Source organism: Rhincodon typus, chromosome 44, assembly GCF_021869965.1.
Source record: "Rhincodon typus isolate 14 chromosome 44, sRhiTyp1.1, whole genome shotgun sequence".
Lineage (NCBI taxonomy): Eukaryota > Metazoa > Chordata > Chondrichthyes > Orectolobiformes > Rhincodontidae > Rhincodon > Rhincodon typus.
In genome coordinates this window covers 1,108,933-1,123,870 of record NC_063375.1, presented here as the reverse complement: position 1 = coordinate 1,123,870, position 14,938 = coordinate 1,108,933, and the positions used below count along the sequence as shown (strand labels likewise).

The 14,938-nt window shown below is 51.4% G+C and overlaps 2 protein-coding genes across 2 annotated transcripts in view; one reads left to right on the top strand and one right to left on the bottom strand.

Annotated features, from left to right (window-relative positions):
- si:ch211-199g17.9 (uncharacterized protein LOC108180085 homolog) overlaps positions 1-2,622 on the bottom strand; it is a 30,514-nt gene extending 27,892 nt beyond the window's left edge. The window contains exons 1-2 of the mRNA XM_048619861.1: positions 2,554-2,622; positions 2,020-2,070 (exon numbers count right to left, since the gene is read on the bottom strand). Of these exons, the coding sequence (XP_048475818.1) occupies positions 2,020-2,070; positions 2,554-2,569 (67 nt within the window). The 5' untranslated portion in view covers positions 2,570-2,622. The remainder of the gene's footprint in view (positions 1-2,019; positions 2,071-2,553) is intronic.
- Positions 2,623-5,884: 3,262 nt separating this feature from the next.
- Positions 5,885-14,938, top strand: part of gripap1 (GRIP1 associated protein 1) — a 26,128-nt gene continuing 17,074 nt past the window's right edge. Inside the window, exons 1-7 of the mRNA XM_048619937.1 lie at positions 5,885-5,989; positions 8,142-8,208; positions 8,872-8,933; positions 9,592-9,618; positions 10,875-10,982; positions 13,705-13,855; positions 14,614-14,801. Coding sequence (XP_048475894.1) covers positions 5,948-5,989; positions 8,142-8,208; positions 8,872-8,933; positions 9,592-9,618; positions 10,875-10,982; positions 13,705-13,855; positions 14,614-14,801 — 645 coding nt within the window. The 5' untranslated portion in view covers positions 5,885-5,947. The remainder of the gene's footprint in view (positions 5,990-8,141; positions 8,209-8,871; positions 8,934-9,591; positions 9,619-10,874; positions 10,983-13,704; positions 13,856-14,613; positions 14,802-14,938) is intronic.

Below are 14,938 nucleotides of genomic sequence, written 5' to 3'. Positions count from 1 at the left end.
CCAGCCCCCTACACCCCCTCCCTATCTCTGTCACCCCCTCCAGCCCTTACGCTCCTCCCTATCTGTGATACCTCCTCCAGCTCTCCAGCCCTTTGAGATCTCTGCCCCCGATCCCAAAATATCTGGCATCTTGGCTGCCCATCCCCTCCCCCACCACTCCTCTGCGCAAGACCTGATATTAATTACTCCACCACTGACAACCGCTCTTTCGGATTCCTGGGAAGAATTCCTTGACGTCGCCCGAAAAATACTATGAAGTATGACCCGAGGGTATGGTCAACATCAGCAGAATCAACGCTAGCCGGGCACAAGGGTTGAATTGGAGCCCATCTTACCCTAGAAGCTGGCCAAGTCAACTTGGGAACAACTTCTTTTTGATCCCTCGCGCCAGGGCTCGGTATCTGGAAGTCAAGGTGTTCAACTTCCAAATGGACAAGCTGGAAGAGTTGAAAGGCTGCCAAACCAAGCAGTGAAGCATTTTTGGTCTCCTTATCTGAGGAAGGGTGTTGTGGCGATGGATGGAGTGCAGAGAAGGTTTACCATACTGGTACCGACATATAAGGAGAGACTGGATTGGTTAGGCTTGTGTTCACTGAGGTTTGGAAGAATGAGGGGTGGACTCTCATAGAATCCATTAAAATTCCAACTGGGCAGGATGTGTCAGATGCAGGAAGGACATTCCCAAAGGTGGAGAAGTCCGGAAACTGGGGCCATGGTTTAAGGATAACGGGTAAACCTTTTAGGACTGAGATGAAGGGAAATTTCTTCACCCCAAAAGAGGTGAGCCTGTGGAATTCACTGCCACAGAAAGCAGTTGAGGACAAAACATTGCATGCTTTCAAGAAGCAGCTAGATATAGCTCTTGTGGCTAAAGGCATGAAGGGATCCATGGGAAAAAGGCGGGATTAGGGTATTGAGCTCGATGATCAGACATGATCATATTGAATGGTGGAGCAGATTAATGGGATTGTATGGCCTACACCTTCTCCTATCGTCTACATAGAAGGTGACTGCAGCTGTTGAAAAATAATAGAGTTCAAAAAGTGTAAATTAAGAGAAACATTTCCCAAAGCTTGAAGGAGACAAGAGGGCAGAGTTTTAAGACAAACGGAGAAATGGTTAACAAAACCTTTGTGAGGGTTTCTGAAGTTGTAGCCAGCATGATAGCTAAAAATGTACCAGTGGATGTGACATATTTAGAATCGTAGAATTTCTACAGTTTAGATAGAGGCCATTCAGCCCATCAAGGCTGCATCAACCCAGATCCAGGCCGTAACCCTGCATTTACTTTGGCTAAGGCTACTAACCTGTACATCCCTCAACACTATGGGGCAATTTAGCACAGCAAATCCACCCTAACCTGCACATCCCCCAACACTATAGAGCAATTTCACATGGTCATCTAACTGGCACATCACTGGACACTACTGGGCAATTTAGCATGGCCAATCCACCCTAACCTGCACATCCCTGGACACTACAGGACAATTTCCCATGGCCAATCCACCCTAACCTGCACATCCCTGGACACTACAGGACAATTTCCCATGGCCAATCCACCCTAACCTGCACATCCCTGGACATTATGGGGCAATTTAGCACGGCCAATCCACCCTAACTTGCACATCCCTGGGCACTAAGGGACAAGTTAGCATGGCCAATCCACCCTAACTTGCACATCTTTGGACTGTGGGGGGGAAACCAGAACACCCAGAGGAAATCCACGTAGGCACAAGGGAGAATGTGCAAATTCCACACAGACAATCATCCAAAGACACTCATTTGGAGAGCCCAAGCAGACACGATGGGCTGAATGGCCTCCTCCTGCCTAGGAATTCCAAAAGCGTGATAGCAGCTGCAGAGCAACCTTCGAAAGGGAACCAGATTCAAGAGTGGTAGGGGAAAGGGGGCAGTGATGGGGACCACAAAGATCATGCTTCCATCCAGGAGCCGCGGATGCAACAGGCCAAACGGCCTCCTCTGAGTCGCGGGGTCTCTCCTGGAGCTCGGGGTCTGTACCCAGCTCCATGGCAGCGAGCAGGTCTGTCTTCAGAGAGGTCTCCTCGTTTCCTGTCAAAGGAGAAAGGGGAGAATCAGTTAAAGAGAGGAAGAATTGTTAAGAACCGGGCTGGGCGGGGTCAAAGGTCAACCAGTTGATGTCCGAGTTTGACCATTGATGTCCCTTCCTTTTCAAAAGGATTACACCGATCCCCAGTGATGGGTGGGACAGTGAATTCCTGGGGTCTTTGGCAAGCTCTCTCCCCACTGCCCAACCCATCCACCCCAACCCCCATTCCTCTGCCAACAAAGTAACGTCAAGCTCGTCCAGCCCGGCCTCTCCAGTTTCGAGGGCGTCCTTTGCGCAAGAGGAAAGGAAAATGCCCTCTCGGTTTCGGCTTTGTCTAGAATGGGCAGCGTGGGCTGAGTGGCCTCTCTGCCAGCTCAGGAGTTCCCACTCGGAGATATATTGTCACCTATGGTCATAAATTGGTCAGAAATGCGATGTAACCCCCACTCCTTGCCCTCCACTGGGAGCCATCCCATTGCCCTCACCCATTCCCGCCATCATCTCTTCAGGCGGGAGAGAGCGGTGACCGTTACCGCCTTCCCGCCAAAAACCAAACCGACATTGAAAACAGATGGGGCGTGTTTTAGCGCGGGCAGGGGGCGTGGCTTGTGCGTGTCGGGGCGTGGTTTCGTGTGTTCGTTGGGGGTTGGAGCAGGACAGGAGGGGGTGTGGTTTGGTCTGGGGTGGGTGCGCTATGGGCTGAAGGGGGCGTGGTTTGGGTGCGTGTATGTGTGTGGTTTGTATGTTGGGGTGTGAGGTTTAGGTGTGTAGGGGGTGTGGTTTGGTCTGGCGTGGGCGTGGTTTGGGTGTGTCGGGGTGCGGTTCGCGCTGGAGGGGGCGTGATTTGAGTGTATGTGGGTGTGGTCTGGGCTGGAGGGGGCGTGGTTTGGGTGTGTTGGGTGCGCAGCTCGCGCTGGGCGGGGCGTGATTTGAGTGGATGTGGGTGCGGGTGTGGGCTGGAGGGGGTGTGGTTTGGGCTGGAGACGGTGTGGTCTGGGCTGGAGGGGGCGTGGTTTGGGTGTGTGGGCGCGCGGTTCGCGCTGGGCGGGGCGTGATTTGAGTGTATGTGGGTGTGGTTTGGGCTGGAAGGGGTGTGGTTTGGACTGGAGGAGGCGTGGTTTGGGGTGGGGGGGTGCGGTTCGCGCTGGAGGGGCGTGGTTTGAGTGCATGTGGGTGTGGTTTGGACGGCAGTGGGTGCGGTTTGCGCTGGAGGGGCACGTTTTGGGCTGGAGGGGGTGTGGTTTGGTTGGAAGGGGCGTGGTCGCGTGTCCTCTCTTTTCGCGGCTTGTGGGAGTGAGACGGGGACGTTTGCGTGAATGGGCGTGGCTAACCTGTAGGTGCCGGTTTGGACTGGTGTGGGCGCGGCTCATGGAGATAACGGCCAATGGATTGTGAGAGGGGCGTGGTCATTTTTGCAAAGACTCCGCGTGTGTGGGCGGGGCGCTGAGCGATTTGGAGGTGTGGCTACCTTTAGAGGGCGTGGTTTATGTGAGAGGAATAGGGCTTCCCCCTGGACTGAGAGACCCAGGTTCACATCTGTACTGCTCCCCAGATGTGTAATAACATGACTGAATGAATGAATGTTATTTGTACTCTGCAATGAAAAACACAGTAAAATACAGTGGAAAAGTATTAACTATTGCCAAAATCCATTTTGAATATTTTAAGTACAAAAAGAATAAAAGTTGAAAGAAAGTCCATCTTTATTGTGCCGGCCATCACCTCACATATAACCCAGAGACCCCATTCTGCTCCTACCACAACCTGGATTCTCTGGCTCCATTACTACTACAACTTCAACCAAGCCTAAAGACCCTGCAGGTTGATTAGAAAAACAGGTTTAATATTTTAAAAATGATAGTAGGGGAGGTTTATTGCAACTGTCCAAGGTGCTGGTGGGACCAGATCTGGAGTACAGTGAGCAGTTTTGATCTCTTTATCTAAGTGAACATATCATTTCAGACCCTCTGACGGCACAGCACTCCCTCAGTGCCGACCTTCCAATGTTGCCACTCCCTCAGCACTGATCCTCCGACAGTGCGGCGCTCCCTCTGCACTGACCCTCCGACTGTGCCTGCTTTCTCAGCACTGATCCTCCGACAGTGATCACTCCCTCAGTGTTGACCCTCCGACAGCACCTGCTCCCTCAGCGCCAGCCCTCCCTTAAATTCTTCCCTATCTCCCCCCTCCTCTCCTCCTCCCTCCCTCTTACCTGCCCCATCTTCTTCCTCCTCTTCCCCTCCCTCTCCATTCCCCTCCTCCTGTTGCTCTTCTCTCCTCTCCCTCCCTCGTTCCCTTCTGCTCCCTCCCCTCCTTGTTCCTCTCATTTCCGTCTTCCCTCTTCTCCCTCCCTTACACATTCATCCCCTCATTCTGGGGAGACGATCACAGTGTGATGCAGCAACTGCTCTGCCCAAGACGAAAAGAAATTACAGAGCATTGTGAACACAGCTCAGTCCACCATGCAAACCAGCCTTCCATCCACTGATTCCATCTATACTTCCCGCTGCCTCGGGAAAGCTGCCAACATGATCAAAGACCCCTCCCACCCCTCTTATATTCTTTTCTACCCTCTTCCATCAGGCAGAAGATGCAAACATTTGAGAACATGAACCAACAGATTCAAGAACAGCTTCTTCCCTACTGTTAACAGACTTATGAATGGACCTCATATATTAGAATTGATCTTTCTCTGCATCTTCTCTTATGCTGAAACACCATAGCACGGAAGCAGACCAGATCTCCTGAATTAATGTAATGCCATTTGCCAGCATTTGGCCCATAGCCCTCTAAACACTTCCTATTCATGTATCCATCGATGTCTTTTGAATGTTGTAATTGTACCAGCCTCCACCACTTCCTCTGGCAGCTCATTCCATACATGCGCCACCTTCTGCGTGAAAAAGTTGCTCCTCAGGTCCATTTTATATCATTTGCCTCTATCTTAAACCTATACCCCCTAGTTTTGGACTCCCCCACCCCAAGGAAAAGACTTTGCCTATTTACCCTATCAATGCCCCTCATGATTTAATAAACCTTTATAAGGTCACTCCTCAGTCTCCGTTGCTCCAGGGGAAAATAGCCCCAGACTATTCAGCCTCTCTCTATAGTTCAAACCCTCCAACATCCTTTTCTGAATCCTTTCAACTTTCACAACACTTTCCTCTAGCAGGGAGATGAGAGTTGCAGAGACAACAAGGTGCAGGGCTGGATGAACACAGCAGGCCAAGCAGCATCATAGGAGCAGAGTTGCACACGCAGTTTTCCAAAAGTGGCCGAACCAATGTCCTGAACAGCTGCAAGTAGAGTCGTAGATATACACAGCACGGAAACAGACCCTTCGGGCCAACTGGTCCATGCTGGCCAGTCCTCCCAACTGGTCCATGCTGGCCAGTCCTCCCAACTCCTATACTCAATGCACTGAGCAATAAAGCGTACAAATGCCTTCTTCATTATCCTATCTACCTGCAACTCCACTTTCAAGGAACTATGAACCTGCACCCCAAGGTTTTGTGTGTGTTTGTTTTGGGTGGGGGGTGGATTGGTGGTGGGATTTACATATCGTATGCAGGACGCTTCCCCTTTAAATCCTCCTTAAAGGTCCCCCCCCCAACTACCCGGAAGGGGTGAATTTCTGTCGGCTCACCGAGAGGCGGCGCCTCAGGCGAGTACTTGCCCCGCCCTCCGTTTCCGGAAAAGACACACACCTGTCAGATCGTCCTTTCGGTTCACCGGCACCCCGGCTGCCGAAAACAGAGGCAGGCGGGCGGGTAAAAAAAAGAATCCCATTGGGAATAACGGGCGGGTGTCGGGGGAGGGGAAACAATCCTGCGGTTGTCATCCCACGCCCGGACCTCCACCCCACCGGGTGAAGCCAAGATGGCGCAGGCTCTCTCCGAGGACGAGTTCCAGCGGATGCAGGTAAACTTCCCTGCTTCGGGGTTTTTTAAAAATATTTCCTATTGATTAGGGAGGAGTGTGTGGCTATTCAGCTCTGGCGGGCATCAGCAAGCCCCTACGGAAGCCGTCCCGGGGTGCGGGAGCCTACCGCCGCCTCTTCCTTTGGCGACTAGGCCGCAAACCAGACCCCGGCCTCGATTAGTCCCTCAGGCTGGGCTGGGGCTGCCTGTTGGCGGCTGCTTCTCCAGGGAACTTGCCCAACACCCAACCCCCCAACCCCCAACCCAAAAACATACCTCCCCCACCCCAACACACACGTCTTACCTTGAAAAAACTCATTACTTCCCAGCCTAACAACAAAAATAAAGCTCATTAAAAGTGTAGAAACCCGGGCCAGCGATGACCCAAGAATGGGAACTACCTGGGCCCTGGTTTATGTCCTTTTATCTGAATAATAACGTCCAAAGATGTGTAGGTTAGGCCATGCTATATATCCCCATAGTGTTCAGGGATGTGCATGGTGGATTGGCCATGGGAAATTCAGGGATGACGGCAGGGTCAGGGCCTGAGTCTGGGTGGGGTGGAGTAAACACAATGGGCCGAATGGTCTGCTCCTACACTGTAGGGATTTTCTCTGATTCACGCTCTCTGTCTTCTCCACCCCACCCCACACACACACCCTTGCCCACTCTCACCCACACCGATGCCTATCCACACACGCCCATCCTTGCCCCCACACGCCCATCCTTGCCCCCACATGCCCATCCTCAACCTCACCCTCCTATGTAAACTAAGTCACAACCACGCTCTCATCCTCCACTCACTCTATCATCCTCCACTCCCTGACCCCCCACCTTCCCCCCACCACCAACACACATATAAAAACTTATTAACATATAAAAGCTTAAGAAAACCTACCAACGGATTCAAGAACAGCTTTTCACGGGATGATGGTTTTGCTGGCTAGGCAGCATTTGTTCCCCATTCCTAATTGCCCAGAGGGTAGTTATGAGTCAACCGCATTATCTTGGGTCTGGAGTCACATGTAGGCCAGACTAGGTGAGGATGGCAGTTTCTTTCCCTAAAGGACATTAGTGAACCAGATGAGTTTTTCCTGACAATCGACAATGGATTCACGGTCATCATTAGACTCTTAATTCCAGATATTTATTGAATTCCGACTCCTCCATCTGCCGGGGCAGGATTTGAACCTGGGTCCCCACATCATTACCTGGGTCTCTGGATTAACAGTCCAGTGATAATACCACCAGGCCATTGCCTCCCACTTCTGACTGGACCTCTCAAATTTTAATGTTGATCTTGCTCTTTGTGCGCCTTCTCTGCCCCTGCAATGTTGTATTCCTCGCTCTGACCTATTACCCTGATGCACTCTGTATGGTATGATCAGCCTGCACTGCACTCAAAGCAAAACTTTTCACTGAACCTAGGTACACATGACGATAATAAATCAAATCAAAAATATAACTCCACTCTCTCATGCAGGGAGTGAGTGTTGAAGGTGGGGGTTAGCGCGTTGATCCAAGGGGTGGGGGGACTACTTTGCCCTGGACGGTGTCGAGCTTCACAAGTGTTGTTGGAGCCGCACCTGTCCAGGCAAATGGAAAGTATTCCATCACCCACCTGACTTGTGCCTTGTCGATGGTGGGACAGGCTTTGTGGGGGATGGGGAGAGTCAGGAGGGGAGTTGCTCGCTGCAGGATTCCCAGCCTCTGACCTGCTCTTGTAGTCACAGTGTTTATATTGTTGGAAAACTCCGGATGCAGGGTTAAACTGAAGCACCTTTTGCCTTCATGAATGTATGTAAAAAAAAAAAAATCCCGTGGCTGTTATAGGATGGGAGAGGGGGTAGTGGTCTTCAGGTTCCTGAGGCTAATGTTTATTGATCGACCAATCTGCATAACAAACAGACGACCTGGGACATTAGCACTTTGGCGATTGTGGGAACTTGCTGTGTGCAGGTGGGCTGGTGCATTTTACACATTTTATCCCTGATCCTGCATGGGCAGTGAGAAGCTTTGGCAGCTTCTGAGGTGGTAAAAGGTGCTCTACAGATGCAACGTTTTTATGTCAGAGAATGGATGCCCCCATAAAAGCTAATCCCTATCTGTTTCCCTCCTGCTCCTCTCTCTCTGTCTTCCAATCTACGCTGTAGGCTCAGCTCCTGGAACTGAGGACCCAGAACTACCAGCTCTCAGACCAAGTACGGAAGCAAAATGCAGGTGAGGAAGTGACAGGAATTGGACAGAGCAGGGTTTGATGCTGGATGGTGTAGAGGGAGCTTTATTCTGTATCTAACCTCATGCTGCCCCTGTCCTGGAGTGTTTGATGGGGGGGACGGTGTAAAGGGAGCTTTACTCTGTATCAGACCCTGTGCTGTCCCTGTCCTGGGAGTGCTTGATGGGGGAGGAACAGTGTAGAGGAAGCTTTACTCTGTATCTAACCCAATGCTGTCCTGTCCCTGGGAGTGTTTGATGGGGGGCACAGTGCAGAGGGAGCTTTACTCTGTATCTAACCCCGTGCTGTCCATGGGAGTGTTTGATGGGGGGGGAACAGTGTAGAGGGAGCTTTACTCTGTATCTAACCCTGTGCTGTCCCTGTCCCTGTCCCTGGGAGTGTTTGATGGGGGGGACAGTGTAGAGGGAGCTTTACTCTGTATCTAACCCCGTGCTGTCCCTGGGAGTGTTTGATGGGGGGGACAGTGCAGAGGGAGCTTTACTCTGTATCTAACCCCGTGCTGTCCCCGCCCTGGGAGTGTTTGATGGGGGACAGTGCAGAGGGAGCTTTAAGATTTTGCTGCGAGCTGGAATCAGTGATTCAGGAAGGGGATGGAGGCTGGTGTCAGCCGTTTGATGGTAACCTCCTCTCTGCCTCCCACGTTGCAGAACTGAGTTCCCTGCGGCAGAAGTCCAGCAATGTGGAAAGGGATCTGGCGAGAGCTCAGAAGGTAGGTGCTGACACGCTCTGGTACACCCCACCCCACCCCTTGTTACCCAAAAAGACCGTGAGTGCTATCTCCGTGATCCTGAGCCTTCCTTTTGAAGGATGCTGTGATCACAGAACAGGAGGAGTGCAGGGGAGGGGCAGATATTGGGCGCTGAGCAGGGGATAGGGGAGGACATGGCTGCAATTTGGGTGTGCGGATGTGGTGGTTGCGAGGTGCCTTGAAACTGCTGAATTATCTGGAAGAAATCCTTCCCCCACACACCTCCCCAGCTCCTCATTTGTCACTGTTTCCGTGCGGGAGCTGGTCAGCCATGCTGTCCCTGTCCTGTGCGTGTTTTATAGGGTCAGTGTAGAGTGAGCTTTACTGTGCATCTAACCCCGTGCTGTCCCTGTCCTGGGAGTGTTTGACGAGGGTCAGTGTAGAGAGAGCTTTACTCTGCATCTAACCCCCTGTGCTGGGAGTGTTTGATGGGTAGGGTACAGTGTAGAGAGAGCTTTACTCTGTATCTAACCCCCTGTCCTGGGAGCATTTGATGGGTGGGGTACAGTGTAGAGGGAACTTTGTGCGATGTTACACAGGGCAGAGGGCCCGCGCGGCTGTCTCCCTACAATGTGGAGTTTCACACTTAACAATGTTTAATTTCTCTCCCTTCCCTCAGGCTGTAACTAAAAGCAAGAAGGCCCAGGTGAGGTTACATCTAAACCTTCCCATCATCCACTGGTGCTCTCCTGCCTTGGCTCTCGCCTCCCTCTGGCCGTAGCACCCTGCGACCACGTATCATCACATAGCAGTCGCCCTGTGTATGAGTTGACCTCTTCTCCCCCCCCACTGCCTTGCTGCTCCTCGTCGGGGGCGGCCTTTCATGACCGTCCTTGAATGGCTTTGCACTACCATTCGGGGCAGTGGGACACAGGGAAGCAGCTCCTGCTCCCTATCCTCTCGATTTCCCCGCCCTTGGTGTGGATTGCCCAGAGTTCATGTGCGTTGCGGAGCCGTCTCGTGTACACAGAAACTCTGAGCTGCTGCGCTCGGCTGGGTGTGAACAGGAAAAGGCTGTGACTCTTTCTGTGGCATCCTTTTCGCCTCCCCTCGCTGCGGGAGCATATCGGAAACCCCAAGCCCCCTGCTATTCCCAGAGTGGTCGCCAAAGGTAGTTGACTATCTCATTTCTAACTCCTTCTCAGACTTCCTGCTGCCTTCCTTTTAATCCGGGTTTGTCAACCAACCTTATATTTTTTATTCTGTAACATTTGTACTTCGGTACTTATACCTAGAAAGGCGCCATTAAAAGGCAGCCGTTGTAAAAACTTTTCACTGTGTTTCTGTACTTCTGTATCTTTTATAAAAGATATTCTATTCAATGCTGTCCTCAAAGAGGGGGACAAAAAGTAAGAATTTTTGCATTCATTCACGGGATGAGGGCTAGGCCTGGCATTTCTTGCCCAGATGGCAGTTAAGAGTCAATCACATTGCTGTGGGTCTGGAGTCACACGTAGGGATGGCAGATTTCCTTCCCTAAAGGACATCAGTGACCCAGACTGGATCTTTCTGACAATCGATCCGTGGTCGTCATCAGACTCCCGAATCTCGACCTATTCAAATTCCACCGTCTGCCGCAGCGGGATTCGAACCCTGGGCCCCAGAACGTTACCCAGGCTTCTGGATTAACAGCGATAGTCCCACTAGGCCGTGGCCTCTGCTTCTGGGCAGACCGGGTAAGGAGTGCAGACCTCCATCCATTTCACTGAACCCGGTGGGGTTTCTTTTCCCTGACGGTCAGCTGGCTCCTTATTCTGGGTTTGTGTCGGATTTAGCCTTCCTCTGACTTCCGCGGAGTAACGGGAGGAGGGCGGAGGGGGTGGCTTTCCATCTGCGATTAGAGCTCTCCGATTTTGTTTTTTGCTGTGACCTATTTTGTTTGAATTCCTCCCAACTCGCCAGGAGGTGGACGCCCTGCTGAGTGAAAACGAGATGCTCCAAGGTAAACTGCACAGCCAAGAGGACGACTTTCGCTTGCAAAACACCACGCTCATGCAGGAGCTGTCCAAGGTGAGCTGTTTACCCCCTCTTCCCCACCCCCCAACCCCCAACCCCCAACCCCCAACCATCCCCTGTATCCTCTCCTCCCCCATCACCAAACATTCTGGGGCCAGAGAGTCACACATCATGGAAACAGACCCGTCGGTCCAACTAGTCCGTGCTATCCTAGACTGAACTGGTCTCGTCTGCCTGTGTTTGGCCCATATCCCTCCAAACCTTTCCTATTCATGTCCCCGTCCAAATCGCTTTTGAATTATGTACCGGTATCTGCATCTACCACTTCCTCATTCCATACACACACCACCCTCTGCGTGAAAAAATTGTTCCACAGGTCCCTTTTGAATCTTTCCCTCTCTCACCTTAAACCTATGCCCCTCTACTTATGGACTCCCCCACCCTGGGGGAAAAAGACCTTGGCTATTCACCCTATCCATGCTCCTTGTGATTTTATAAACCTCTATAAGGTCGCCCCTCAGCCTCTGACGCTGCGGCCTTTCCCTGTGGTGTAGATGTCCCCATCTCCCCATGCTGTAGACCTTTATGACTCTATAACAGTGTGGTCTGTCTCGGTTTAAGATGAGGAGGAATTTCTTCAACAATTCCCCCCCAGCGCAGTCCATAAAAAAACTCCCCAGAGATGGAGAACCTTTGGGGATTCTCTCTCATGAACGATGATCTGTCAGTGAGCAATCTGGAACGCGACCATTGGCCTGTACTCCCAGAGGTAACTCTTTAAATCGAATCCAAATCCACCATTTAACGTTAGAGAGAACGCTGATGGAATGTAGCAGGTCTGGCCTGGAAAGAAAGCAACGCCACTTGAGAGACTGGACTAGCTTGTGGGCGTGATAGCACCCAATTTCTGAAACCTTTCAGTTCAGCACAGCATTCAAAACGTTAACTGTCTCTCTGTCTCCACGGCTGTTGCCAGACCTCCTGAGTTTCTCCAGCTTTCTGTGTCTATCTCGGGCTTCCAGCATCTTAAGAATTTTGCCTTTATATATTTGAAACAATTCAGTAAAAGTCACTTCCTGGTGCTCTCACTACAAGCTCCCTAGTGCTATTTCCTGATCAGCCTGTTAAAAATGTTATTACATACCTCTGCAGCAAGTAGGACTTCAACCCATGTCTCCTGCCTCAGAGGATCAGCTCCCCACTGATTCGCACCCAGTTAACTCTTCATGCTCTGTTCAGACACTGCTATTCCTCCAAATAAATGAAAGCAGAACCTTGCAGATGCTGGAAATTTGAAATGAATTAAAAATAAAGAAAGCATCACACAAACCGAGCACACCCTGGCTGCCAGTGTGGAGGGAGTGGGGGAGAGAGAGAGAGAGAGAGAGAGAGAGAGAGAGAGAGAGACAGAATTTTTGTTTCCAGTCTAGCGTGACCCTTCAGAACTGAAAGGCAATTGGAAGTTCTCTCATCAGGGGGAGGGGGAAACAGGAGGAGCAGATGGAGTTTAATCCAGACATGTGCGAGGTGTTGCATTTTGATAAGACAAACCAGGGCAGGCACGGTGGCCCAGTGGTTAGCGACTATCTGTGTGGAGTTTGCACATTCTCCCCGTGTCTGCGTGGGTTTCCTCCTGCAGTCCAAAGATGTGCAGGTTAGGGTGGATTGGCCGTGCTAAATTGCCCCATAGTGTTCAGGGATGTGCAGGTTAGGTGAGTTATAGGGGGATGGGTCTGGGTGGGATGCTCTTAGGGTCGATGTGGGCCTGTTTCCACAGTGTAGGGATTCTATGACTCCATGACTTATACACCAATTAAAAACCGAAAGAACTGCAGATGCTGTAAATCAGAAACAAAAACAGAAATTGCTGGAAAAGCTCAGCAGGTCTGGCAGCATCTGTGGAGAGAAATCAGAATTGACATTTCGGGTCCGGTGACCCTTCCTCAGAACTCTTATACACTTAATGGTAGGGACCTGGGCAGTGTTGGCGAACAAAGAGACCACAAGGTGCAGGTATATCGTTCCTTGAAAGTGGAGTGGCAGGTAGACAGAGCAGTGAGGGAGGTGTTTGGTACGCTCGCCTTTATTGGTCGGTGCGTTGAGTATAGGAGTTGGGAGGGTCATGTTGCGGCTGTATTGGTGAGGACACTTTGGGAATACTGCGTTCTGTTCTGGTCTCCCTGTGATGGGAAAGACGTTGTTAAACTGGGAGGGGTTCAGAAAAGATTTACGAGGATGTTGGAGCTATAGTGAGAGGCAGAATAGGCGAGGGCTATTTTCCCTGGACCGTCAGAGGCTGAGGGGTGACCTTGTAAGTGTGTTTAAAATTATGAGGGGCTTGGATAGAATGAATAGCCAATGTCTTTTCTGCAAGGGTGGGGGAGACTAGAACTAGAGGGGCATAGGTTTAAAGGTGAGAGGGGAAGGATTTAAAAGGGATCTAAGGGGCAACTTTTTCACGCAGAGGGTGGTGCATGAGTGGAACGAGCTGCCAGAGGAGGTGGAAGAGGTTGGTACAATGACAACATTAAAAAGGCATCTGGGTGGGTACATGAGTAGGAAGGATTTAGAGGAATATGGGCCAAATGCTGGCAAAAGGGACTAGATCAGCGTGGACTGGCTGGGCTGAATGGTCTGTTTCCGTGCATCTGACTCTATAAATATCAAATGGAGAGCGAATGGTGGTAAAGGAGTGCTAAAGGTGTGAAATAGGTGTTAATGGCAGGTGGACTGTCGTTGGGTGCCTCACTCTGTCCATCTCTGTGGTCCGCTTCAGCTTTGTTCCCAGATCGAGGAGCTGGAGGCGGAGAATAAGCGGATGAAGGAGGGCTATCCGGTGTCGGACACAGCGTCCCCACCGAGCCAGGTTGATGGGGAGCTGCTGCGGCTACAGGCTGAGAACACAGCGCTGCAAAAAAACATGGCAGGTAATTCCCTCAAACTGCCTTTGGAGGGCAGTGTCTCACTGGGCTAGCATAACACTCTGTATCTATCCCCACGCTGTCCCTGTCCAGGGAGGGTTTGATGGGCGGGGGGTGTACAGTGTAGGGGGAGCTTTACTCTATATCTAACCCCGTGCTGTCCCTGTCCTGGGAGTGTTTGATGGGGGACAGTGTGGAGGGAGCTTTACTCTGTATCTAACCCCGTGCTGTCCCTGGGAGTGTTTGATGGGGTGCACAGTGTAGAGGGAGCTTTACTCTGTATCTAACACCGTGCTGTCCCTGGGAGTGTTTGATGGGGGACGGTGTAGAGGGAGCTTTACTCTGTATCTAACCCCCTGTCCCTGGGAGTGTTTGATGGGGGACAGTGTAGGGGGAGCTTTACTCTGTATCTAACACCGTGCTGTCCCTGTCCTGTGAGTGTTTGATGGGGGACAGTGTGGAGGGAGCTTTACTCTGTATCTAACCCTCTGTCCTGGGAGTGTTTGATGGGGGGACAGTGTAGAGGGAACTTGACTTTGTATCTAACCCCATGCTGTCCGTGTTGGGGGAGTGTTTTGATAGGTGGGGGGACAGTGTAGAGGGAGCTTTACTCTGTATCTAACCCCATGCTGTCCCTGTCCTGGGAGTGTTTGATGGGGGACAGTGTAGAGGGAGGTTTACTCTGTATCTAACCCCGTGCTGGGTGGTGGGGGAGTGAGTGGGATTAACTGGGTGTAGCTGTGATGCCTGTCACTTGCTCTCAGCTCTACAGCAGCGTTATGAGGCACAAATCCATGCTCTGAGGCAGAGTGAGGAGAAACATGGCGACGGGCAAGAAATGGACATTGTGGATGGGCAGGGTCCCGACGCTGAGCTAAAGGAGGAAGTGGAGGAGACAAGTGACAAAGGCACCCAGGAGTCAAACAAAACCCTACTGGAGAAATTGGAACAGGTTGGGAAACGTCAGAGGGACTAAAAACAAAAGGCACTGTGATACTTTACAGGGAGCTGTACTCTGTATCCAACCCCGTGCTGTCCCTGTCCTGGGAGTGTTTGATTGGGGGACGGTGTAGAGGCAGCTTTACTCTG